This window comes from Eleutherodactylus coqui, chromosome 4 (genome assembly GCF_035609145.1).
Source record: "Eleutherodactylus coqui strain aEleCoq1 chromosome 4, aEleCoq1.hap1, whole genome shotgun sequence".
NCBI lineage: Eukaryota > Metazoa > Chordata > Amphibia > Anura > Eleutherodactylidae > Eleutherodactylus > Eleutherodactylus coqui.
In genome coordinates this window covers 66,894,143-66,921,105 of record NC_089840.1, presented here as the reverse complement: position 1 = coordinate 66,921,105, position 26,963 = coordinate 66,894,143, and the positions used below count along the sequence as shown (strand labels likewise).

The window sequence follows — 26,963 nt, the reverse complement described above, 5'->3', positions numbered from 1 at the left end:
ACCATTCACGTGACAAACACCATTGTAATGAGATAATCAATATTACTCACTTCGCCTTTCAGTGGTTTAATATCATGGCTGATTGGTGTAAGTAGAAGGTCTGACTTTGCATTTCACCTGTTGATAAATTTGGTGCATGCTACACTGAGGGATGCACTTGCTCACTTCTCACAGGGTCTGCTAGTATTAATAACTCTCCCTGGTATCTTTCTCTAATGTTATGAGAACATTTAATCCACTTTGGAATAGCAGTGATCCTATACAGAATCAATAAGGAAAAATATAGCAAATTGAATTTGTTGAAAATGTTTCATATGATCAGAAAGCATTATGGTGATTGCATTTGAGGTTGGCATGAGTGCACCTGTTATAGATGCCAGTGTAGATGGGATTTCTAAACTCCTACGGAAACAGGTTTTTATACTTCAGTTTTTCTTCCTCTTCCTTGTCTTGCATCCTTGTCTCCAGCATTCTTATTTCTTTCTTCACTTGACGGCTCATTGTGGGATCCAGATCTACGACTTTCTCGAAATCCTTCTTTGCTTCTGCTTCATTCCACACCTCGGAATTAGCTTTAGCTCGAAGGAAATAAGCCTTCACCAAACCTAGGATGAATCAAGCAACTCAGATCAATGGACCAGTACAATACAGTACTTGAATTTCTTAACAGGTTTTAGCTTTACAGAGGATATTAGGTAAGTTTTAGATTAGGAGCACATGGGTGCACAGCAGAAAAGTACACGGAAGTCTTTTTTTGTTAAACTAGAGCAAGATGAAAAACAACTTTTACATTCTGTTCATTTCATGTTAATAAAGTCTATTAGGGAGCCTCTGCCACTTTAGAGCTGAAACCCTTAAATACAGGAACATTATTAAAGGGGGTTTCCAGGCAAATACTATTGATGACCTATCTTCACAATAGAGGCAGATTACTATATGGAGGAGCATTGCACAAGTGCAAGATACTGATGAACAGCCACCCACACATCTACCATATATTGGGAGGTGAGTGGATGTTAAGTATTATACTTGTACATAGATAAGGCATACAAAAGGTGCATCATGAAGGCTTACATCCTATTAATGACGCCATATTTGATTCAAACCGGTTGCCCTACATCTCAGGGCTCCTGTCCACGGGTGGATTTTTGGTGCGGAATCCATGGTGGGCATCTGCACTGCGGATCCGCAGCAAATAGTGCCCATACCATAGCAAGCGATTCTTCCTCCCCACTTGCAGAAACCAATTGCGTTTCTGCAAGCGGAGGAAAAGTTGCAGCATGCTCCATTTTTCAGTGGATTTCGCGTGGACGTCTTCTATTGAAGTCAATGGAAGCTGTCCGATCCGCAGCCCGTTTGCAATGAACATTGTGGACAGGTCATAGATTCCGTGTCATCACCTAGCAACAACGCGGATGAAAAAAAATTGAAAAAAAAAGATCTGTACTGCACATGCCCAACGGAAAGCCGCCAAGTCCATCCGCAGTGCAGATTACTCGGCGATAGACCAGGTATATGCGGCCACCACTGCGGAATCCAACTCTGCAGTGTGCAGGGGCCTCAAAGTCAAGCATACTGGACCGACACCCTGGGTTTCCCTAAGCATCTAAAGCCACACTGCTTACTGCAAAAAAAAACTACAATAAATACAGATAAGAATGAGGTATTTGTTAATATTTTGGCCAACATACATAAGCTCACAAGCCTACGACAAGGATACTCGGCTCTAGAGCCCCCCGCAGACACAGGATATGCTGTGGACATCTATATATGTCCAAACTACACAGAGTAGGCACAGTTAGAATTGATACAGTCATATGTGTGTTGGGAAGGAGTTAATCAAAGCCTTCTATACCTGTAGATGACTACTGCTCATCAGAATGGGCTACAACTGCATCAAGGCATTTCCATTTTGTGGAAATTAGCCATTTCCCCCAACTCTTTTGCTTTCAGTTGCAATAAAATTTCATTGGTATTGAGATATTGTAATATAAAATCAGATGGGTAATAAATAATATTAACACAGCATTTAAAATATTTACTTTGATATAGAACTGTATACGTATAATTCAGTGTGTCTGTGTAAATATATTTTTGGAGCAGATTTAACATTAATCCCTCCTGAGTGGCAATAATTATTTCTACCTGAAGAAAGGAAGAACAAACCTTTAAGTCATTGAGAGAACCACTTGTTTCAATATAAAGAACTAAAGTACATCAAAATTAATTACAATCAGGGATTTAGAGAGAGCTTCTCATAGGCTATGTGCGCTGCGTGATTTCATGATGTGATATACGAAATATTGGATCTGTAAATTGGGCAATTTTCTTTGAATTTGTGTCCTTCAAATCCTCCGTCTTTGAAGTAGTGTTAATCTCTCAACTCAGAAGATAATCTTTGGTTGTGAGGCGTTTATAGTTTTACAGTTGCCAATGGAACAAAAAGGCACACAGAAGCTTTGTGGGAATTTTGCTTTATTTTGGATATAAAAAATAAGATTTGCTGCAACAGCGGAAGAAAATATGATTGCTGTTAATGTACTCTACACAAAGGTGTCCTTGCATGGAGAACCTGAGAAACTGATTAGGGAAAAAGACTTGAAATAAAGGCTATAGACAAAATGATATTTGTGCATGGTCCTGCAGGGATTGAAGTGCATGAGGTCTATGTCTACTTGTTCCTGCACCCTCACAATGGTACCAGTGAGTTTACAATGTATAGCCTTATTTTTTGTTATAAAAAGGAAACCTCCAGACTCATTTCAATCATTTATCCACAGAGCTGGAAGAACTGTTTAGGGATCTTTTAATATAATGTATTTGCATAGTTCCTTATATATTTTTTTGGATGATAGTGAGATAGATACTACAATGTTAGTGTTTTAAGGGGTTTTCCAGGACCTAACAAAAGTTTGCAGGCTTAAAAATGCATACAATAAAGAAAAAAGTATACTCACCTGCTCCAGTGGCTCCCTATCTAGCACTGGAATCCTGGTTCCCATCACTCAGAACCTGGAAGAAGGCAGTTATGTACTGTAGACTGTGCATGTGACCGCTCAGCCAATCACAAAGGAAGAATGACTGCTGAAGCCTGTGATTAGCTGAGCAGTCATGGCATGTGACTGCCTGTCGGCTTCTTCCAGGTTCCGAGTGGCGGGGACCAGGACTCCCACACTGAAGCAGTTGAGCATACATTTTTCTTTATTTTATCCTATTTTAAGCCTGTAAACTGCTTTTAAGTCCCAGAAAACCCCTTAAATGGGTTGTCCCACTCCTAGCAGTTTTGCTACAGGAAGCAGACAGCTCTGTACGCTGCACAGTGACTCGGGTTGGTACTTCAGGCTGAGTCCTATTGAGGTGAATTTACCTCAGTAGGACTCAGCCTGCAATACCAATCTGGGCCACTGTGCAATGTACAGAGCTGGAGAAATGATATTTTAGCAAATTCTGTCAGTCACAGTAAACTGATTTGTTGTTTCTCAGCTCCTCTCCCTTGTTATAAACATGCATCAACTGCCTTACCACTGGGCTATTACAGAGGGCTGCATGACAGTGCTGAGGGATGGTGAAGGAGATCAGAAGGCTGGAGAACAGAGAAATCTACTATTACAAAGAGCTGTAATTCACTTTGGGTGAATTGTCTGTTTTTTATCACCAGTGAGTGAGAAAGGCCCACAGCTACTCAGAAAAAAAATGAACTAGTCAGAGAGATAGCTGTGTAGTATTCAGTGGGTGTGATTATGCTACACAACCTCTGAAAGAGTAGAGGAGTGAGGGGCTGAGTTTGTGTATGTTTTATGAAGCATTCTCAGCACTAACCAGCTGATCAGAGCCAGACACTTGAGTGTAGGAGAGCCTATGAACCAAGTATGAGGCTTTCTAAATGGATGAAAAGGAAAACTTAATGCAAAAATAGATACGTGCATCATTTTTTACTGCAGTGTCTTAGTAAGATATGTGTATATTGATTTTTCATGCACAAATGTTTCCATAACCTTTAAGTTCATACAACCTCTTTTAGTTATTAAACATATTGCGCACTCCAATGCATAACTCTGATACATATGTCCTGGAGAAAATGAAAATAGGTTTCTGCCTAAGGCCAGGCTCACATGACTGTAAATCGCGGTATGCCACCCACGAGAGCCATGTGCGGGCATGCAGCAAGTAAGCAATGACATTGCATACTACTGCAGGCCACTCATCACCATGTATCTTGGCATGTATGCACACGTAATACGCATCAAGATAGACCATTTAGCAATTTTTTTTGCATGCATATTTCACGCAATTCGTGTGAGTAGCAACCTGGCTCCTATGACAGATCTGGGAGTTAACAAAGGGACTTGACAAAGAAGATCCGGTTGAAATGTTGCGGTCTCAGTTTTATGTCATAGGAGAATAAAGCTTGACTTTTATTTCGGCAACCTCGATGCTGCCGCTTTTCTTCACTTCAGATCTGGGAGTTAAGACACAGATTTCACTAACAAACCAACTTTGACACAGAGCAAGAAAACACATAGCTTTATGTCCACAGGCAAGCATGGATTCCCAGTGCAAAGTACCACAGCGGTTTCCAGCCGTGACTACAGCCATAAGGCCAAAAACGAAATTTTCTCAGCTGTACGAACGCGGCGCGGGTCTCTTCCGTCACGGCCGGATCTTCTTCTGCACGGCGGATGCACCCAGGCATGCCGGAGGCATCCTGTGCGCATGCGCGATACTTATTTCTTTTAATTTCCTGCTTTCCCGCGGATCTGCGGCACAGCCACAGTGTCATCCGCGGCTGTGTCGCAGATCGGATCGCTTCGATTGACTTCAATGGAAGCCATCCATGGGGGAAACCGCATGCCGGCATAAAATAACATCCGCAGGTATTTAATTACCTGCGGATGTCCAATGAATGTCTATGGGCATATTGAACTGCGGATCACCTGCGCAGATTCCACAATTCAATTTTGCCTGTGGACATGAGGCCTTACAGTCTTAAGAGAGGCATGGAAGGTCAAGGAACTCTTCAGATTAACTGTAGTGTTACCTACTAGTTTAGTTTGCTAAATCAGATTATATCAGGGTGTAGGGGATCAAATTGTCCAGGGAGGGTGAAGCAAATGAATCTTCTTGCACAGTCAATTATATTAAGACAAAGTAAACTGGGAAGGCAGATAGGTACAGAAATAAGTAGATACAGACAACACATATGCTCTTACAAAGACTTGGAAAGAATAAATTAAAGCAATAAATGGGCCCTAGATTATGGATTGAAGCCATGCCAAGTGGAAATACAAACAGTGCCACTCTGTGACCTTTGAAAGGAAATTAAAGAGAAGGAGCTAAGAGATCTTCTCTCATCTGAAATCACTTTTGCAGCCCCTGTGTATCTATAGTCTTATCTTTACATTGGCAGTAATCCAAGAACAGAGACAAATAACAGACAGCGTTGATGGTGAGCGCACTGTTTTCCAGCTAACACATGTTATTTTCTACAGTTGCATATGGCACAAAGTAATAACAATGTTTAAAGAAATGGATGTTTTCTCTGCTTTTATTTTTAGATGTTTACAGTGTGGTAGGTTGTTTTTTTGCAGAGAGATATTGTACATAAAGCTATAGCATTGGATTCTCTGCAGCTATAAGGACCCATGCCCACGGCCGTATGCTTAAAATGCTGTGGGTTTTGCAGCCATACATTCTGCTGGCAGAGAGCCAGCAGAGACTGCGTATGGCTGTGTATGGCAGTACTGGTGCATTATGTCTCCACTGGATGTTAGGGGTTGACTGGTCTTAGCTGAAGGTTACGACCTGGTCACGTCCCTACCTGCCGATTGGCTGCTGGTCTCTGCTGTCCAGTCCACACAGCTGACTTCCCCATGGATTCATCCGTTAACAAGACAGCAGATGCGGCTGACACCTGGCACACAGTACAGAACTCAGCGGCAGAGATCTGGTGGGGGACGGAGGTGTGGGCCGGCATCATGGCACAGCACAGAACACAGTGGCAGAGACCTGGCGGGGGATGGAGGTGTGAGCCAGCATCACGGCAGCAGAACACTGCGGCAGAGATCCGGTGGGGGACGGCTGGGGACTGTGACAGCGGGGCGGGGAGCGGAGATGGGAGGACGCCAGGTAGAACGAGAGTGACAGCGGAGCTGCGAGGGCACTGGTGGGAAGAGTCACAGTGGGTCCAGGAGCACAGCCGCCTCTGATGGCAGAGCTAGTGCAGACACTGACAGTGGGGTCTGGAGCGCAGATGGCAGACTGACAGCTTCGGGGTCAACAGGGGAGATAGGAGGCAAGACACTGACAGCTGTGGGGTCAGCAGGGGAGATGGGAGGCAAGATACTGACAGCAGTGGGGTCAGCAGGGGAGACTTACAGCAGCGGGGTCGACAAGGGAGATGGGAGCCGAGATAGCAGTGTAGTCTGCAGAGCAGATGCGAGTAGACATGGGACACTGACAGCGGGTTCCTACAGCATGCATCAGCCAATCAGCACCTGTGGGCGTCACCTGTCTGTACCCTGTATCTCAACCCAGCTAACCCATGTCTCCACCCATACTTCTGGGGGAGACATAATGCACCAGTACCATGTATGGCACTGTGCATGATAATGTATCACACGGACATGCGCAGTATGCTTTTTTTTAATTGCTCACTCTTTGGGGTGCGTATGAAAATGCTGCCCATATAAGTGTATAGGGCTCGTGCAGCGTACATACACAGTGTCTACATGCCGGTGTGCATGGATGAATGAAAGTCCATTGACTTTATTCACCGTGTATCATGCGTGCGTGCAATACACGTATGACACACAGTGAAAACAAGGCTGTGGACATGAGGCCTAAAGCACTAATGTGTATTAACCGCTTAAGGACCAAGCACGGTAAATTTACAGTGCATGATCTTGGGTTTTAATCCCTGCCAATAGTATAAATTCAATGAGGGATTAAAGCAATCAAGCAGGAGCAGGTCACGGCACTTCAGATGTCAGATACAGCCGAGGACCTGGAGGAGAAGTGGTTTTTAACTGCATCTGCCTTCTCTTTTCCCAGGTACATAACGCTCAATAAGCACTATGAACTAAAAAGTGAAACTATTACTTCTACTATGTGACCCAGCGATCATGTGACCGCCGGGTGCCCCCTGTTACAGCAGAGCTGCTGTGTCCTAGCAGACCCTGATCAGCCCCTGTAACTGGGGCTCCTATGAATGCTGCTCCTATGGATGCCCCAGCTACAGTGGAAAGGTGTGTAATAAAATAAAAATAAAACTATGTGAATGTCCCTCATAGGTCTTATATGACATCTTAGGGAACATAGATCGTAAAAAAATTGTTACAAAAATAAGTTAAAATAAATTACAGAATAAAATAAAAATATATACATTAAAAAAAAATTGACCCACTAACCTAAACCATCGCCGTATGCACCCTGTAATCTAAAACTGTACATATTATATATCAAAATGTCTGAAACAAAATGAGGTACCCATTTCCATACTTTACTTTAGCAGAAATATACTAATTTAAAAACAAAACTATAAAATTTTAAAATAATTTTTTAGCTTTTTACCTCCCAATAACACTAAAAAAAGGTTAGTGAAAAAAAATAGCCCTATATGTCATGGGAAAAAAATGCAGCGAAAATAATTTTGGTAGCTGATGCAAAAAAAAAGACAGTAAAACCACCAAATGTGTAAAATACCATAATTGAGTTGGTCCTTTAACCCCTTAGTGACCACCCCATAGCGTTTTCACGTCCTGACTTACTGGACCTTAATCACCTTGGACATAAAAACATGCTCCCTGCGGGAATTAAAACCCTGCAAGCTGTGGACGTGACAGCTCCTTGCCCCCTGATCCCGGAGTTAGGCTACAACCTGGAGCTGTCATCCTGGGCCGCAGGACCCACCACCCCCCATCCCCCGGTTGCATAATCACCGATATTTACGAAATGCTGGCGATCAAATTAAACTCAATAAAAAGTAAATAATAGTTAAAGATTCAGCTGCCCTGATGGATCGGATCCATCAGAGCAGCTGAAAGTACTAACCCCCATCCTCCACGATGTCCAATGGCGTTCTGGCCTCCCAGTCCCGACGGCACCTTCTGCGCATGCGCGCCAGATGTCATTCATCGGGCGTGTGCACAGAAGGGCGCGCGGCCCGGGAATTTTAAAATCTCTCTGGCTCATGGATAACATGTGTAGTCCAGAGCAGAAGGATGCCACCGCTGTGCGCGGCTCCCAGTCACATGATCGCTGCTATCCAATGTAAAAGAAAAGTTTAAAAAAGTTAATTTAATCTCCCCTCACAGATCATATCCATGAGGGGGGATGAAATTATGTACCTAAGGCCCCCGGATTTATCAACAGACCTCACCACAGCTTCTGCGCACATACCCGCCGCCAAAATGGCGGATACATGTGCAAAAGCCGTTGATTGCCCGGGTAATTTAAAATGTTCCTGCTCCTGACTACCAAATGTAGACAAGACCCTGGAGACTTCATAGGGGGCCGCGGTACACAACCCTTTAAAACCCGGTTTGTGTACATACACCTTGTAAAATTGATGGACTATCCCTGCTGATCAGCTGATTGAAGAGACCATTGCCCATTCTGAGTACTACTTGTGTGATTCACTTCAATAAGGCAAGATTGTTGTACTCAGAATATCCTCTATTAATAATACGACATTCAGCTGTATGAGTGTGAATGTACTGAAATGTAAACATTGAAGAGGCTGAGGCGCTCTTATGGGCACTGCGGCCCATTTAATCATCTGATCAACAGGGATCCTGCTCAGTTTTCCCTCACGATCAGATATTAATGGCCTATCATGTGGATAGGCAGTCAATTTTACAAGGTTTGATAAACCCTTTAAAAAATGTACCAGCTGTAAATCCGTTTTTTTATAGAGTTGCAAGTTGCTTACAGTCAAGCTCTAGTACAGCATCCTCCAGGGCAAGAAAAGGCCTAAAAACGTTGTTCGAAACCAATGTGTCATAGAAAAGAAAGTGCCTGTATATATATATATATATATATATATATATATATATATATATAGTAAATCATTCCTCCACGTGCCAACTTTCTGTTGAACTTAGGCTGGAATTGTGATAGATGCAGAACAATGAAGTATAAAATAGTTAGTATGTATGGAAACAGAATTTTGCCTCTATCCCTTTAATTCATGACCAGATGGTTAGCAGTATTCAACATATACTCACAGCACGGAAAGCCTTACCTTTACACCTAGCACCAGTTAACATTTAAAACAAACCTTCCTTAATTATGATGTTTTAGGACAAGTGCTGGGCACACACACACCTATTTGCAAGAACTCTTGAGAACTATGGGTTGACCTGGTTATCCATGTGTTGACAATTCAGTTAAACACTGCCTGCATTTCTTAAGGGGATTTTATCATTAAAAAAAAAATTTCTGTATTCACTTATTCCTCCACAGGCAAATGCCTTACTACATATTTTCCTCACTGATTTTCTCCAGTCCTCTGGGTCAGCTCAACGCAAGCTGGCTGGCTGGTTATGAACCGTGCCTTCCTTGCATTCCTCTTCCTGCAGGTCAGTGAATGTTGCATCCCTATGACGTAGCGTTCACTGGCTAGGAAGGAATACTGATCTATTGCAGAGACAGCGGGCATGTGCAGTCTTTGCAATAGCTCGGCACTCCCTGCTAGGCTGTGAACCAGTGACATAGTGTACATTGCCGTAAAGGAGACTGCTTGTGAATGTACGTAACCTCACAGGAAGCAGAAAAATCAGCCAGCTGGAGGTGAGGTAACCCTTCCCAAGCGCCCCGTACCTCTAGGACTGCAGGAGACAGGAGAAGATCAACGGGGAGAAGATGAGCTAAGTAGACTGACGGGGGAGGAATAGGTAAGTATACAATTTTTTTTTAATGACAGAACCCCTATAACATAGTTTGCTAGGCTGAATGAAGACAATGTCCATCTAGTTCAGCCTGTTCTGCCCCCCTCCCTGTTCCTGTTGATCCAGAGGAAGGCAAAAAAAAAACAGGCAGATGACAATTTAGCTTCTTTGGAGGAAAAAAATCCTTCCTGACTCCATGGAATGTAAAATATACTGAACTGTATAGTGCATCTCTTACAGATAAGGGGAAAGCTTTACCTTACAACAGTTTACAGAATGGCTGTAAAAATATATTATCCTTATCATTTCGTAGCATCATCCATAGTTTATGGGTTCACTGCAGCCAAAGTCAGGGGGCGTCCATAGTAGAATGGTGTTGGTGAAGCCTACTGGGGCTGATGAACATCGATGGGACTCCCTCCAGATTGCTTCCCACGTACCATGGATGCTAAGTATAATATTGTTCTGATTTTCTCTATCTAGTGGCTGTACTACTTGTTTAGCCTGTTTATATCTTTTGATCTGATGTATCTCTTTTGATGATTATCTTTCTTGATATCTTGGATGTCTTTTATGTCTGCCACTTTTATCATTTTAAGAAATTCTAATTAATATTGGGCCTGTGTTATTTATTGTACTTCATCATAGGATAGAGGTTGTAATGCGGGAATTCCAGCCTTAGAATAAGCTCATCTTGAAACCTGGTATTGTTACATTAGTTATCTCTCTTTGTTACACTCCTTGTTTTGCAGATATCTTTTACAAAATAATATTTATCTTGTTTTGTTTCTATTGCAGCATCTGCCATTTATATTTAATCATCTGAATATTTGTTGTATGTTACGTCTGATACTAAATGATTAGTGTTTAAGCTGTATACTTGTATTAAATATTAAAATTACTAATACACATTTGTACAGTGAAGAAAATAAGTATTTGATCCCTTGCTGATTTTGTAAGTTTGCCCACTGTCAAAGACATGAACAGTCTATCATTTTTAGGGTAGGTTAATTTTAAAAGTGAGAGATAGAATATCCCCCAAAAAATCACATTGTCTAAATTATATATATTTATTTGCATTTTGCACAGAGAAATAAGTATTTGATCCCTCTGGCAAACAAGACTTAACCTTTTCCAATCCACTGTCTGACGTCTGAAGACATTCTGATTGAAGGCTGTACAGCTCCGATGTAGGAAGACATCCGGCAGGGTATTCTTACTGTGTATTACTGGCCGCTCTGTTGTCGGGGGCCTCTCCAGCATGTCCAATACCGCAGTACTGGCTCTAGCCAGCATTGTATAATGGCAGAAAGAGAAAGCTCCCTAGAAAACCCTGAATCCAAAATTGGATTGCAAAGGGTTAATACTTGGTGGCAAAACCCTTGTTGCCAAGTACAGCAGTCAGACGGTTTTTGTAGTTGATGATGAGATTTGCGTACATGTCAGGAGGAATCTTGGTCCACTCCTCTTTGCAGATCATCAAATGACTTTAAATAACCTACTGTAGGGGTGCACTGCAGAGAGTGGCCTGTAGGGGGCAACAGACAGTCAGCCTGGTGCCTGAGACAAGAGGAAAAACACCCCACAGGTATGGTATGGAATGGAAGATGTGAGTCACAGAGGTTGTTAGCTTCTGTGATGTAGATTGGTCCAATAACACTCGAGGCCAGATCTTCCACCTGAACCAGCAAGATATGTAAAGGGACAGGTGGAACTAAGGAGGAGGTATGTGTATGTCTGGGAGAACCAGACTTGTGTTGTGACCAGACTGTTGGTTAAACTAACTCCTTTTGTAAGCAGAGAGAGACGCTGTCCCGGCAGGACGCTTGGAGAACTCTGGCCCTGGGATTGAGGTCTGGAGACGCTACGTCATGGTGATGAGCTGCACTTCTGGACTACTACAGGTCTGTGAAGGTGAACAGACTTGTTACTGTTTGGCAGCTGTGGACTTGATTGCTCCTCCTGGGGACTGTGGAGGATTATATTGAAAGGACTTTGCAAATGTTATCATTTTTCTGGAGAGAGGACCAGTGCAGCAGAGCTTAGGTGGTGGAGGCTGGTGGCCTAGCAAAGGCCAGATTCCGACAGGGACGACAACCCTGGATTCACACCCAAGGTGGGGTGCATATGAACTGTGTTTTTGTTGTATGCTGTGTGCTGTGAAAATAAAGTCTAGCAGGAGCCAGAGATAAAGAAATCCATGTCTCTGGTTTCTACATATGTGGTGCACCAGTTCCATATAAGAGAGTTCAGCGATCCTGAGGCGAGTGCACCCCGCTTGCTACACTACAAACAAATGTATTATATCTTTCTAAGATAATTTGTGCCAGACAAGATTGCATTTTGATAACACTTGCAGCATTGTTCTATCTTCTTTACTTACATATATCTCCCAGAGTAGCTTGCATGGCCTTATAAGACTCCTCACTCACCTCTTAGGTGTCTCCACACACCTTCTAGGTGCTCTCCTTAAGGAGAGACAATACCCCTCCTGACCCACGTCACAGGCCTTTCATTAGCCAAGCCAAAAACCTACTGCACACTGATGAGGGGCAAAACCCCTGAAACAGCTGTCAGTGTATGGATTCTGGCTGTTGATCAATTCCCAATCATTGTTGTAAAGACTTGTTTAAATGGTCGTACATTGATTTGCCGGAATGCTGCTATCCAATAGGTGGCGCTGCAGAGGTATTGTTTCATCTTCCTTATATGCATATATTCACCAGAGGAGCATATATTCAGCCTTATAAGTCTCCTCGCTCACCTCCTAGGTGCTCCCCTTAAGGAGAAATCATACCCCTCCTGACTCACATCATAGGCCTCTCACTAGCCAAGCCAGATTCCTATTGCACACTGATAAGGGCCAACATCCCTGAAACAGCTGTCTGTGTATGGATTCTGACTTGGTTTTCAATACCCAATCTCTGTTATAAAGACTTACTTAAAGGGTCTAATATTGATTTGCAGGATTGCTGCTATCCAATAGGTGGTGCTGCAGAGGTATTGTTCCATCTTGCTTGTTTGTAGGAGCAAGTAATGGAAAATGTACATCATTCTGATATAGTCCTCAACAATCTCATTACCTGGGTGGCGCTGGATTAGGTCAGTCGTATGTTCCAAAACTTCATAATACTCCTCCATGCGAAGCAGGCACTGGCAATAATTCAGAATCAAGGTGTTGATCATCTTTTCCAGCTTCATCCAAGGCACCTCCCAGGGCTTTTCCTGAAAGCAGAAATCAGTATGTCCGGGACACAGGAATGATTATAAATCAGGTCTTGTCATAGCTATGTCTGCTCAGCTATAAATTTGATCTTCTTGGCACCTAGTGATAACTTATGAAGTGTTTTGTAAGACTTTGTGGACTCCTGAGGCCTTTTAAGATCAGAAAAGGTAAATCAATACCAATGCGACTGCCTGGCAGCATATTGGCTTCGGTCTCTCCTATTAAAGAACTTTGTATGCAGTATCTATCTGCAGACTGCAATCTTAATTTTTGGTGATATCATAAATGTTCTAACATTATGTTTGGTAATAATTGCCTGGCTGGTTCCGAACAAGGGTTAGCAGGGGAGCAGATACTATAGAGGGGTCTTCATCTCAACATCATAATAAAACATAAGTGCTACCCTGTGTGTCCACAAATGTCTTTTCCATCCACTGAGAGAGGATATAAGTGTTATGACTGCCTGGTTAGTTTTCTTCTCTCTACATTGCTAAAATGTAATATCTTCCCCTTTCTTTGCCACTGGGTCCATAGCAGCTACATATTACAGTATACACAAATCTTCAACCACATATGGCTCTATGACATACTACTAAATTACTGACAGGTCTACAAGACTAAAAAAAACAGGCTATATGAATTGACTTCTTTCTGGATATAATACCTTGGTCTGTATATTTTTTAGGCAGATGAGAGCTTCCCTGTACTTGTTAGTTGCATCGTCATAGCGCCCCAACTTGAAGAGTCTGTTCCCTTCTCCGTGGAGAACTGGCACGGCTTTGAGTTTTTCATCATTGTTCAGTGCCCAGGTCTCTCGTTTATACATACTGGGGGATTCTACCTGTAAGTATGAAAAAAGTGGGGTAATTAGGCATGGAATAAGCAGAGGTATAGTTTATTATGAAGCAAGCACTTTTAGCCACAAATCACATCAAACATTTCCCTAATGTACCATAGCTAGAAAAGACATAAGGTGAAATGGGTAATTTTAACAGGTTTCTTTGCATGTTTTCGAACATTTATTGGACCCCCTACTAGTTTTCAGATTACTCAATGGCCGATCAATGGCTGACTGGAAGTTATAATAGAGTTTTTACTGATCAGGTGACCACAGATAAAAATCAGAAGCCACAAAATCAATAACTTGGTAAGAATGATATATTCCACAATTGTCCAACAAGTAACTTAATGATACCTATTTATGTCAGAAGAGGCCATCAATGTAGGAGTGGGGAGATTGACTACCCATCATAGATCTGGCATAGTTCTTCCACTGTCTGTGCCCCTGGTACTGCAGCTCAGCTCAATTAAAGTGAATAAGGCTGAGCTGGGGTCAATTGCGGTACGACAAACAGCTGTGAGGACTAGAACTGAACTGTGTTGAGGACTACAATTAAGAATCCATGGCTTTTCAATGAGTGCAGCACCCTTTTCTTTCTCCTGATCAGTAAGGGTATAAGGTATCTGACCCCATCAATCACAATCCCTCCTGAGTATAATGATTAAAGTAGACGACTGAGAGTTGAAGAAAAGGTCTGATTCTTTTACAGTGTCCCACTTGTCCATGGCCTGTACCTATGATTACAGCTCAGCTCCTATCGACAAGAGTGGCACTGATTCTGACAAAAATAAACAGCCCCTCTCTTCTTTTTAAAGGAGTTGCCCTCATCCCACGAAAATAAGTTATCTTCTCGCCACAGCACATCAGACCTGATTAGTGAGGGTCCGACTGCTGGGGCTTCCACTGATCATGCAAATGGGGTTCTAAAGGTCCTCAAGGAATGAAGAAACACTTGAGAATGCACACCAATGCTTCATTCATTTCAATGGAACTGCTTGAGATTGCTGAGTTCAATCCTTGGCTTTCTCCTGCAGTCCCATTGAAATGAATGGAGCAGTAGTGTGCATGTTCGGTTGCCTTTCTATTAATTCGATGTGCTTTTGGACCCCCTTTCTCTTAATCAGTGGGGCTCCCAGCGATAGAACACACACTGATCTTTTTGTAGGACAACCCCTCCTCCCATGAAGCCCGTTTAATACATAGATAGACTAAAAGATTTCATTACTCTATTTACCTTCAAGAGTTCAATAATAAATATTAAAGGTTGAGGTTCTTTCTGCAGTTCATCCAGGTCTTCATAGCCCAATGTATGGTAAGCAAACATATTTGCCAGCCCACAAGTATGCACATGCCAGTCTGTTGGGTCTTTTCCTTCTGCAATGCGCCGCAAGCTTTTAGCGACAAGTGGGTACATACCGGTGTGCTGCCAGAAAAAGATCACACATAAACAGAATTTAATCACATTAAAATAGGAAACGTCATTTATCATTGATGTGAACCATAGAGCAAGTATATTTAATTCAGGCAAGCACTGCTTGCAGCAAGTCTAGCATCTGTGAATTGGCAGGTCAGTACATACAAGCCAAGCCAGTCCAGTCTGTCCAATATCCACTTCTCCTTTCCAATCTGGTGAACATCTATAAAGTATTAGGTTAATTCTGGCCATAGTAAACATACTTGAACATGATTTCTGTTTACCGCTATCATCTTTGTTATCAATGTCCAAATTGATGTTTCGATAATTACAAAAAACGCATTGATCCCACTACAACAAAAATGATGCTCATTTCCTTCCGTATTTTGCTGATTTTATTCTAACGAGACTGATATTAATGATGCTCATTCCACATAGCTCCGTTTAGAAAGCCTAGCTGCCATTACATATTTCATACAAGTTCTTGCTCTCAAAGCAATACATTGAATTAAGCGAGATGCAGATATCCACATCATTAAATGTCAGCCTGTCTCTGAAGGGAGAGATATTGCAAACGCTCAGTGTTAGACGGCATAATTAAACCCACCATCAAAGTCACAGGCAGATAATTTTGCTGATTCTCTGGCAAACATAGAGGAAATGATTAGAAGGTGCTGACCATATATAAACTTCAGTCACTGATAAATAACAAAAAGGAAATGATTCTAGAGCCCATGTACATAAAGTACAAGTTTTGTAACTATTATAATTAGAGGATTGCAATTAAATTCAGAGAAATATATGCAACCAGATACAGGGAGAGAGCAACTTTCATTATTGGTAATTTCATTGGTCTAAAACACTACACACTGTTCTGATTGGCCACTGCTGCTCACATGAGGAGTACTAGCCAATCGGAGCAGTGTGTAGTGTCTTAGACTACTGATGCATAGTACAACAGAGAAGCGATGTGGTCATCTTGTTTTATCTGGGACTGGAGAAGTGCGTTAAATATGCTGTACCTTGTCTTTCACTTATGGGCCTCCGAGGAAGACCAAATAATACAGAGGTTAATCCTTTTTAAAACAAAAGTTTTTCATGTTGATGTCATGTCATCATGTCTGATGCTCCGTGTGACATCATTACTACCGGTAGGTGATCGTATGGAGCATTGCTTTCTATGGACTCTTTCTGCATGCACTTGTGTCCGAGTCTATGCTCAGCACAGGGGTTGATTGTTAGTCCTATCTCTGGTCTGCAAAGTCGTTTTTATTGCCCTTTCTTTCCGTTCTTTCCATCGGCACTCTAACTCAATTGTGACTCGGATTCAGCTTCTCCTTCGACTACAGCTTTGTATTACTTCCAGGTACTGACTACTCCCTTCAGTTGCAGACTTGGCTTTCTTGACTACATGTTTGTCCAGTTTCTTTCCTGGGTATAGGTAAAATCTCTCTCTCTCTCTTTGCCAATGAGGCACACTGCGTCGTGGCAGGGAGGGGCCAAAACAGGCACGTCACAGTGGGGAGGGGCCAAAAACTGGGGCGGGGTCGAACACAGCTTGATGCTCGTTCGAGTAACTAGCACCATCGAGAACGCTAATACTCGAACGAGCATCATGCTCGGCAGAGTATGTTCACTCAACTCTAGTGAGGATGCTTAAGATTTCAGTCAATATTTTAGTCAATGTAACTATTCGACACTTATTTTGTATCAAAAAATGTGAGAAAATGTTTTTGAGAAATCTCAAAATGGCCCAATCATCTAAAAACGTTTTTGCTACGAATATCAGATCAACTTAAAAGGCAGCTTTGATGCCTTTGATGCATGTACTATGTATATATTTACGCTTTAAAGGGGTTGTCCCGCGGCAGCAAGTGGGTCTATACACTTCTGTATGGCCATATTAATGCACTTTGTAATGTACATTGTGCATTAATTATGAGCCATACAGAAGTTATAAAAAGTTTTATACTTACCTGCTCCGTTGCTGGCGTCCTCGTCTCCATGGTGCCGACTAATTTTCGGCCTCCGATGGCCAAATTAGCCGCGCTTGCGCAGTCCGGGTCTTCTCCTGTCTTCAATGGGGCCGCTCATGCAGAATGCCGGCTCCGTGTAGCTCCGCCCCGTCACGTGCCGATTCCAGCCAATCAGGAGGCTGGAATCGGCAATGGACCGCACAGAAGAGCTGCGGTCCACGGAGGGAGCAGACCCCGGCGGCCATCTTCAGCAGGTAAGTATGAAGACGCCGGACCGCCGGGATTCAGGTAAGCACTCTCCGTTTGTTTTTTTTAACCCCTGCATCGGGGTTGTCTCGCGCCGAACGGGGGGGGGGTTAAAAAAAAAAAAAACCGTTTCGGCGCGGGACAACCCCTTTAAGTCAGAATCTTAACATTTTATGATTTATAATTTTTATAAATATAAGTTGGTCACTAGCAAACGCTGAGACATTTTCTCTAAAATAATTCTTTTTGCATGCATGGCCATCTATGGAAAAAAGAATATTGTCAACTGCTTATTTTCCTGCCAAAGAGATGTCAGCTATGTACTAAGCTCTGCTTATCCCAAGAATCATTTGGGAGGAAACACAATTTTCACTGAATTATTGCTACTCAGCTAACATTAAGAACACAAATGCCTTTATTCTCCACAGAACAAAAGCTGTCAAGTGCTGAGTACATAAGGCGGAACTGAAATTTTATTGTGCTTTACTGGAAATTGTAAATAAACTTACAGAGCATTTTATAGGCATTCAAAATTAGCATCCAACACCGAGATCTGTCATATAGAAACAGAATGAGGGAATTACTTTATCATTGGGAATGCATCACATAGTGAGAGATTATATAAAAATTCCGTAACGAAAGTCTGCCTCAGGTATTTGCACTACCCATGATTCCCCAATGCCTCTATTATCTTTAGGTACTTGATATGCTAGGCAGAGTGACATGTCATGATCTTCTCCAATATACTCTGTGCATTGCTCGTTCAGTATACAATCACTGTACTAGGTACAGCTGGTGCATGATATCTTGAGATCAATAATGGGGTACCACATGATGGCCGTTCCACAATTTGCTTTCAATTTCTTTTCTGCACAGAAGAAGGCAACATTTGGCAGTATTGGGTAAATGTGGTGGCTTGAGCGACTTTGACTGTGGGTTGATTGTTGGCCAGCTGAGGTGTGTTGCCAATATTTCTGGAACTGTTGCACCCATTTGCCGTTTCTGAACGATGGCATCAAGAGTAACCCAAGACTGGTTGAACCACTGACAGACATCCAACAGAAGATCACACGGTGGCAAAACATGTGTAGAGACGAGCGATGGGTGGCAAGTCTTATATCTCAGCAATGATGTGCCACAGTGGACCAACTGACCTAGGAGTACAACACCAAGACAAATTTTCACAATGGCACTGTAGTGTATTCTTCTTCGATTTAAAGACACACTCTTTTTGGGCAAGCTTCTTTCATGCCATCTAGCTTGTAGTATTGATGGGTAAACTATGGAGTTTTGCTAGGTGGAGTGCATATATTTTTTAAGGCAAAATTAAATGTAATTGTCTATTCATTAATTTCACTTAAAGAGAACCTGGCAGCTTGAACATGCTATCCAAACTGTAGGCAGCATGTTGTAGAGCAGGAGAAGCTGAGCAGATTCATATGTAGTTTTGTGGGGAAAGATACTGTATAACTTCTGCTTTATTCATTTATATCCCTGCTGGATATGAGTTTAGAGGTCCAGTGGGTGGTGCTATGAGGGTCTGCTGATAAGTCTTTGGCTTTACCCAGAAAGAAACGAGATAGGAAGATGAAACTTTACATTTATTCCAAATATTCTCCACTGATGTCAACACACTTCCTACATTGGTATTCCAAGTTCTGTAAGCCTTGCAAAAAGAAGGATTTCGGTTGTGCCTCAAACCAGTCATCCGTAGCAGCCATGGCATCAGAAATGGTGTGAAATTTGGTACCCTTGACCTGTATTATCTTTAGTTGATATGCTAGGCAGAGTGACATGTCATGATCTTCTCCTATATACCCTGTGCATTGCACTTCAGTATACAATTGCCGCGCCTTTTGGCCTTCAGAGCTGCCTTCAATTGGTCCAAAAGTTCAATGTAATACCTTGTAGTCCACTAGCAGCACGCCCTCCTTATCCCAGAACACAGACACCATCACCTTAGTGGCTGATTTTTGCACCTTGAACTTCTTTGAGGCGAGGAGAACCACTGTGCCTCCACTCTTTTAACTGCTCCTTGGTTTCAGGGTCATACAAATAAATCCAGTTCTGATCCATAGTGACCAGTCGATCCAAGAAGTTCTTATCAGTCCGGAAACTCTGACAAATGGACCGGGAGGTTTTCACTCGATGCTTTTCTGATCTGTTGTCAAACATTTGGGGACCCACTTTGCAGATAGCTTCTTCCTGTTCCAATGTTCATGGATAATGACACAAACACGTTCACCAGAAATCCCCATGATGTCTGCTATTCCTTTAGCTGAAATTGGCCGATTCTCCAGTATGAGGTTGTGCACAGCATCGACGATCTCCGGAACAACAACCTCTCTCGGTTGCCCAGGACGTTCCTCATAATTGGTGCTGAAGTTGCCCGTTTTAAATTTGGCAACCCAGTTCTTAACTGTAGAATATGAAGGGCATTGATCCCCCAATGTCTGCGACATATCACCATGAATATCCTTCGCGGATTTTCCTTGCAGAAACAAGAATTTTATCACTCCTCTGCTCTCATTTGTGGTGAATATCGCCTTAGACTCCGCCATTTTGTTTTCCCGCGGGCCTAGATCACTGTTGCTATAAGCTACAAACACAAAATTTTGAAAACATATATTAGACACATAAGGCTTTCATGTGATGTAACATTCGTTACCATAGAAACAAAAAAAGAACACAAAGCCTAAGACTTATCAGCAGCCCCTCGTATTAGTGACCTATAGCTATTGGTGTATGATTGTGCATAAAAAAATAGCGTTTTAAGACTGTCTAATATAAGCTTCCACTGTCTAACTGTTAGACTCTACTAGTAAATTTGCCCCATTGTGTTCAGAAGTACTTTTATATTTTCAAGTACGCTTACAAAAACAGCTTATTCTGAAGATTTACCTGGAATGCTAGGTACGCTATAATCTCTTTATCCTCTGCAATCTTCCTCTGTTCTATAATTATTATACTATCAGTCTCCGTGAATGTATACGAGGTGATAAAATTAATATTCTGGTAAATTAAAGCCACGTTGTTTTCCTTTTGCCATATAAATTTTATACCTCATTGTAAAAAAAATGTATCGCGATGTTACAATCTTAATAGTTCGTTTCACTTGCTACTTATATGGCTTGTTAATATTTATTCTCCTGTAAATAACGCCTCTAAGTTTGAAGCTTACGCTTTTCCTGTGCTTCACCGGTCTTTACTTTCAATAAAAATAGGTGATAATGATATCCTTACAATGAATTATGAAAATATACAAGTGTTGACTAGAGATGAGCGAGCGTACTCGCTAAGGCAAACTACTTGAGCGAGTAGTGCCTTATTCGAGTACCTGCCCGCTTGTCTCTAAAGATTCGGCCACCGGAGGGGGGCGGGGAGCGGCGGGGAAGAGCGGGGAGGAATGGAGGGGAGATCTCTCTCTCCCTCTCTCCCCCCTGCTCACTGCCGCAACTCACCTCTCACCGGCGCCGGCAGCCGAATCTTTAGAGATGAGCGGGCAGGTACTCGAATAAGGCACTACTCGCTCGAGTAGTTTGCCTTAGTGAGTACGCTCGCTCATCTCTAGTGTTGACTGTTATTTAGAAACAAAAACGAAACCCCTTTAAGCGATGTGAGATGCAGAGCCCCTGCTAACATATCCTTTTTATTGATTTTACAGGGCATAGGGCAACAGTTTATCCATGCAGGACTATGACAAGAAGAGGGCCCTCTGTGGTCGAAACATTATTGCTTTTACTTTCTTAAAAAGTTACGTTATTTTAAAGGGGTTTTCAGAGTTAACCTTTATGTGGGAACGGGTCTTCCTTGGCAAAAACATATTTAAAAGCTCATGCTACTCTCTCCCCGTAAGTCTCTTGCTGGTGGCTCTGGGTCTCTTCACTGACATAATAATCAGCAGGTTACTTGTGGGGAGAGTTGAGCATGAGCTCTTTATTATGTTTTTTTTTCCATGGTGGCCCGTTTCCATATAAAAATTTTTAACTCACACAACCTCTTTAAGAGATGTCCATTGCCTTGGATTTCCTTGTCTTGATTTAAGTATATCGGCATTGGTAGAACAGTTTACTAAATAAGCACAATGTTTTGGGTGTAGTGATGAGAATTGGTAATTATTGAGTAACTGGGGGAAACCTATCCTGGTCAAAAATGCCCATATGCTATTTTTACCCTCTACTCAGTCCCCTCAGCCAGAATATTTCTAAATGGAGCTCTGTCGGAGTCCTACCTCATCAAAAATGGAACTAGACAAGGTTGCCCTCTGTCTCTGACACTCTTTATCCTGGTGATGGAGATCTTGCTGCAGAGTATTAGACAGAACCCAGGCATTGAGGGATTGAAGATAGGGAACACTGCACACCTCACAGCTGCTTTTGCAGATGATCTGCTCATTCTCACAACCAACCCCAAAAAAGCTTTCCCGCCAATCTTGGAGATTTTTGACCTATTTGGCAAGCTCTCCAATTTCAAAATTACGTTCGATAAATCAGAGGCACTTAACGTCTTAGCATTGACCTATACCATTTCAAAGTTGCAGAAACAATACGCCTTCAGATGGCCCCCCTCAAGTATTAAACATTCGGGAACTTTTTTAACCTCCAATTCTACCAACCTGTTTGGTGTAAACTAAACACCTCTCCTTAAACCCCTTAGTGACGGAGCTTTTTTGCTTTTTTCCATTTTCGTTATTTCCTCCTCCCTTCAAAAAATCGTAGCTGCTTTATTTATCCATCGACGTCGCTGTATGAGGTCTTATTTTTTGCGGGACGAGTTGTATTTTTCAATGGTACTATTTATTGTACCATATAATGTACTGAAAAACTTTTTAAAAATGCTAAGCGGAGAGAAATGGGGAAAAAACGACATTCCACCATCTTTCGGTGCATCCTGTTTCTACGGCGCACAAACTGCAACAAAAATGACCTGCTAACTTTATTCTATGGGTCAGTACAATTACTACGATACCAAACTTATATAATTTTTTTTTTGCTGTACTACTTGTATTTTTTTTAAGATATTTAAGTTTTAAAAATTATTTTCTGTGTCCATTTTCTGTGCACAATAACTTTTTTAGTTTTCTGTCAACATAGTTGTGTGAGGGCTCATTTTGTGTGATACGTCCTGTCGTTTCCATTGGTACCATTTTCGCATACAATTGACTTTTTGATCGCTTTTTATTACATTTTTTCTCGGAGATAGGGTGATTAAAAAAGTGCATTTCTGGCGTTCTTTATTTTTTTTTTTTTGGACTACGTTCACCGTGCAGGGTAAATAATACATTACTTTGATAGATCAAACTTTTACAGACGCAGCGATACCAAATACGTATTTTTAGTTTATTATTTTGATTTTGTTATTGCAAATATGGCAAAAGGGTTTTGCTAACTTTTATTACTTTTTTTTTTTTAAATAATTACTAAAACTTTGTTGATCTTATTTTTACACTTTCTTTTAGTCCTCCCAGAGGACTACAACCAGCGATGCTTTAATCGCTCCTGCAGTATCACGTAATGCTATAGCATTACGTCATACTGCTTTTTCACAGGCAGTCTATCAAGCCACCCCACGGGGATGGTTTGATAGGCAGTCTGCTAAGGCTGGGTGTCAGGCCCCCGGCTGCCATGACAGCTGCACGGCTCTCCCGATCTCACCACGGGGGGGGGGGGCGTACGGTGATAGTGGCATTTAAAGGGTTAATAGCCACGATAGGCCAAATAGACAGCTGATGCCGGCGCTGTATAGAGGGAAATAGCGGCGCTATCTCCCTCAATATACGTCCTGCAAAAGCAGGACGTAAAAACACTATAGGTCCATCACTAAGGGGTTAAAAAAACTTAAAACCCAGCTCCAACAACTAAACCTCCCATTCTTATCATGGATGTGCAGAAAAAATTAACTCACTACTTATATACTGTCTTACATTATATACACCTTACAAACTGTGCCAATTGAGGTGCCTGACCTCTTTTTCTCCCATATACATCAGGTTTACAGGAGATTCCTCTCAGATAAACGCAAGTCACGCTTTGCATTTGCATACATAACCCAATATTTAGCCCAATTACCAAAGGCACAATCAAAGTCCTGCGGTCACCATGACCACCTTACACTCCCACCAATTACCCCTGCTTCCTGGATTCCCCAAATTCTAGTCAATAGACCACTAAATACAGCTGGTCCATGGTCAAGGCTCAGCAACACGTTAACTATTTATGATATCATAAAGGGTACTAAAATAACTAACTTACATTAGATTAATGCTCTTATTCTAAATCACCCACCTGACTTTTTAGGTATGGTGGACATCTACAACTCTCTGAAAATTTTTCCGAAGACTTGCAACAAGAGACCCGCTTTGGTTTGGGATATACCTTTCTCTACCAGTACGACCCAAGAAGCTGGTAACACACCTATACAAGGGCCTACTTCTGAAATCCTCCTCTGATAAACCGTGGTTTCTTAGGGAGTGGGAAAGCAATTTAGGGTCACATTTAGTAAAGATGAAACTATAAAGATACTTTATAATTCTCATGGATTCTCTAGATGTGTTCGCACTCAGGAGAATTCCTATAAAAATTCTCACTAGATGCTACAAAACACCTGCCACCTTATCTAGAATTAATCCTGAGAGGTCCGATGTCTGCTGGAGAGGAACGATCCTTTACATATGTCGGCAATGCCAAGCATTAAAGACTTTTGGCAAATAATTACCAAGCATATTAATAAAATCTGTGGAACATCCTACTCTTTTTCACCCAAGGAAATTCTGATTGTGATACTCTTTATTCACTTTAGAAACCACAAAAACATCCTTTCCTACCATCTTAATCTCCAATGCAAAACTCCTCATCCCACTCTACTGGAAAGAGAAAGAGGTCCCCACAGTATGTCAATGGAGAGATAGAGTGTCGCAGATATTGCTTTAAAGAGATAGCTGCTTGGGAGTTGGATATAAGATCCAACGTCCTATCTATGCGGCCCCCATGGTTAAAATACATTGAGAAATAAGATACACATAATTGCTGAATAATATATACACAGGTATGGATCCTCTAGATGATACAACTTGTTTATTCGTGATATTAGTAGCGTAAGTCATCTCACTGTCTGTTAACCCCCTTACCACTGTTTGACGAGATTTATGTACACCATTGGCAGACAAACCAGCAAAACAAAAAGATTATGATTGTATCACAACGGTCTTATTTGGACTCATTTGTTTGTAAGTGTTCTGACGAGAACCTGCGAGCCTGCTTTGCTTACTGAATACCAGGGTCAGGAGTTCCTGATCCTTTATACGTTCAATAAAAAAAAAATGATAATTACTACTGGAATGCAACAGAATTGCCTTAACCCTTTGCAATCCAATTTTGGATTCAGGGTTTCCTAGGGGGCTTTCTCTTTCTGCCATTATACAATGGTGCCATCTGCTGGCTAGAGCCAGTACTGCGGTATGGGACATGCTGGAGAGGCCCCCAATAACAGGGCGGCCAGTAATATACATTAAGAATACCCTGCTGGACGTCTTACGACATAGGAGCTGTACAACCTTCAATCAGAATGTCTTCAGACGTCAGACAGTGGATTGAAAAGGGTTAATGCCTCAATAACATGACTGTATTGAAATGTGGCTGCTTGTTAAGGCAAGAAACAAGTTTGTTTGATCAATTGTTACATTTATATTGATTTCTTCATTTTAGTATATCGTTGGTATTGGTCAATATGCAGTCAGTATACATTCATTTATAAGGGCTTAAACAAATGGGCGTTCTTTAGCCCTGTGATACTCACAGCCGGATAATGGGGAAAAAAACATTCATTTCAATGGTTTCTTTTCCACTATCATGTTTCTGCGCGTTATTACTACATGCGACAAAAGATAGAGCGGAGGATCTAGCTTCCAGCTTTTTTTTCAAACTTGTGCAGAGTTTGAATAGTCCAGAAGTTCATGCGCTAATATGCTTCGTAGCAGAGAGCATATTAGTGCATGCCCCATGTGTTTTTGTCCGATACATTAGAATGCTCTTTTTTTTTTCCATTTTCGTTTTTTCCTCCCCCCCTTAAAAAAAACAAAACTCCTTTTTTTACCCATCGATGTCGCTGTATGAGGGCTTGTTTTTTGCGGGACGAGTTGTATTTTTTCAATGGTGCTATTTAATGTACCATACAATGTACTGAAAAAGTTTTTAAAAAGTGGAGTAAAATGAAAAAAAAAACAACATTCCGCCATCTTTCAGTGCGTCATGTTTCTACGGCGCACAAACTGCAACAAAAACGACATGATAACTTTATTCTATGGGTCAGTACGATTACTACGATACCAAACTTGTATAGAGTTTTTTTTTTTACTATACTACTCTTTTTTTTTTCAAAGACATTTCATTTTTTTCAATTATTTTCTGCGGTCATCTTGTGTGCGCAATAACTTTTTTATTGTTCCGTCTACGTAGTTCAGCGATGGCTCATTTTTTGCGGGATGTCCTGTAGTTTCCTTTAGTATTAATTCGGAATACGCACGACTTTTTGATTGCTTTTTATTGCGTTTTTTCTGGGAGACAGGGTGACTGAAAGTGTGCATTTCTGGCGTTCTTAATTTTTTTTTTTGGACGACGTTCACCTTGCAGGGTAAATAATGTGCTACTTTGATAGATCGGACTTTTACGGACGCGGCGAATATGTATTTTTATTTTATTATTTAGACTTTTTAATTATAGATATGGCAAAAGGGGGGTGATTTAAACTTTTGTTACTTTTTTTTTGTACAATTAAAAAAACTTTATTGCTCTTTTTTTCACTTTACTTTTAAGTCCTCCTGCGGGACTACAACCAGCGATTCTTTGATCGCTCCTGCAGTATGACGTAATGCTATAGCATTACGTCATACTGCAGCTATAGCATTACGTCATACTGCATTCTGACAGGTAGCCTATCAAGCCAACCCACGGGAATGGCTTGATAGGCAGTCTCTCAAGGCAGCCCTGGGGCCTTTCAGAAGGCCCCCGGCAGCCATGAAACCTGCACAGCTCCCCCGATCTCACCGTGGGGGGGGGGGGGGCGTACGGGACCCCCTGTAAATGCCGCTGTCAGAATTGACGGGGGCATTTAAAGGGTTAATAGCTATTGCCTGCGGGTGTCAGCTGTACTAAACAGCTGATGCTCGCGCTGTATGCAGAGAGGTCGTGGGGCGACCTCTCTGCATACATACCCCGATGCTCCAGGACGTAAATGTACGTCCTGGAGCAGGAAGGGGTTAAGGCCGCGGTCAGGTGAGCAATTTTTTTTTTTTGCACGCCTATGTGCGCAATAAAATTGCGACAATTGGAAATCAATATAAATGTAACAATTGATGAAACAAACTTGTTTCTTGCCT

The 26,963-nt window shown here is 41.8% G+C and overlaps 1 protein-coding gene across 1 annotated transcript in view; it reads right to left on the bottom strand.

Moving 5' to 3' along the window:
• Positions 1-219: 219 nt before the first annotated feature.
• AIPL1 (aryl hydrocarbon receptor interacting protein like 1) overlaps positions 220-26,963 on the bottom strand; it is a 68,062-nt gene continuing 41,318 nt past the window's right edge. The window contains exons 3-6 of the mRNA XM_066598600.1: positions 15,189-15,377; positions 13,778-13,954; positions 12,971-13,112; positions 220-605 (exon numbers count right to left, since the gene is read on the bottom strand). Of these exons, the coding sequence (XP_066454697.1) occupies positions 403-605; positions 12,971-13,112; positions 13,778-13,954; positions 15,189-15,377 (711 nt within the window). The 3' untranslated portion in view covers positions 220-402. The remainder of the gene's footprint in view (positions 606-12,970; positions 13,113-13,777; positions 13,955-15,188; positions 15,378-26,963) is intronic.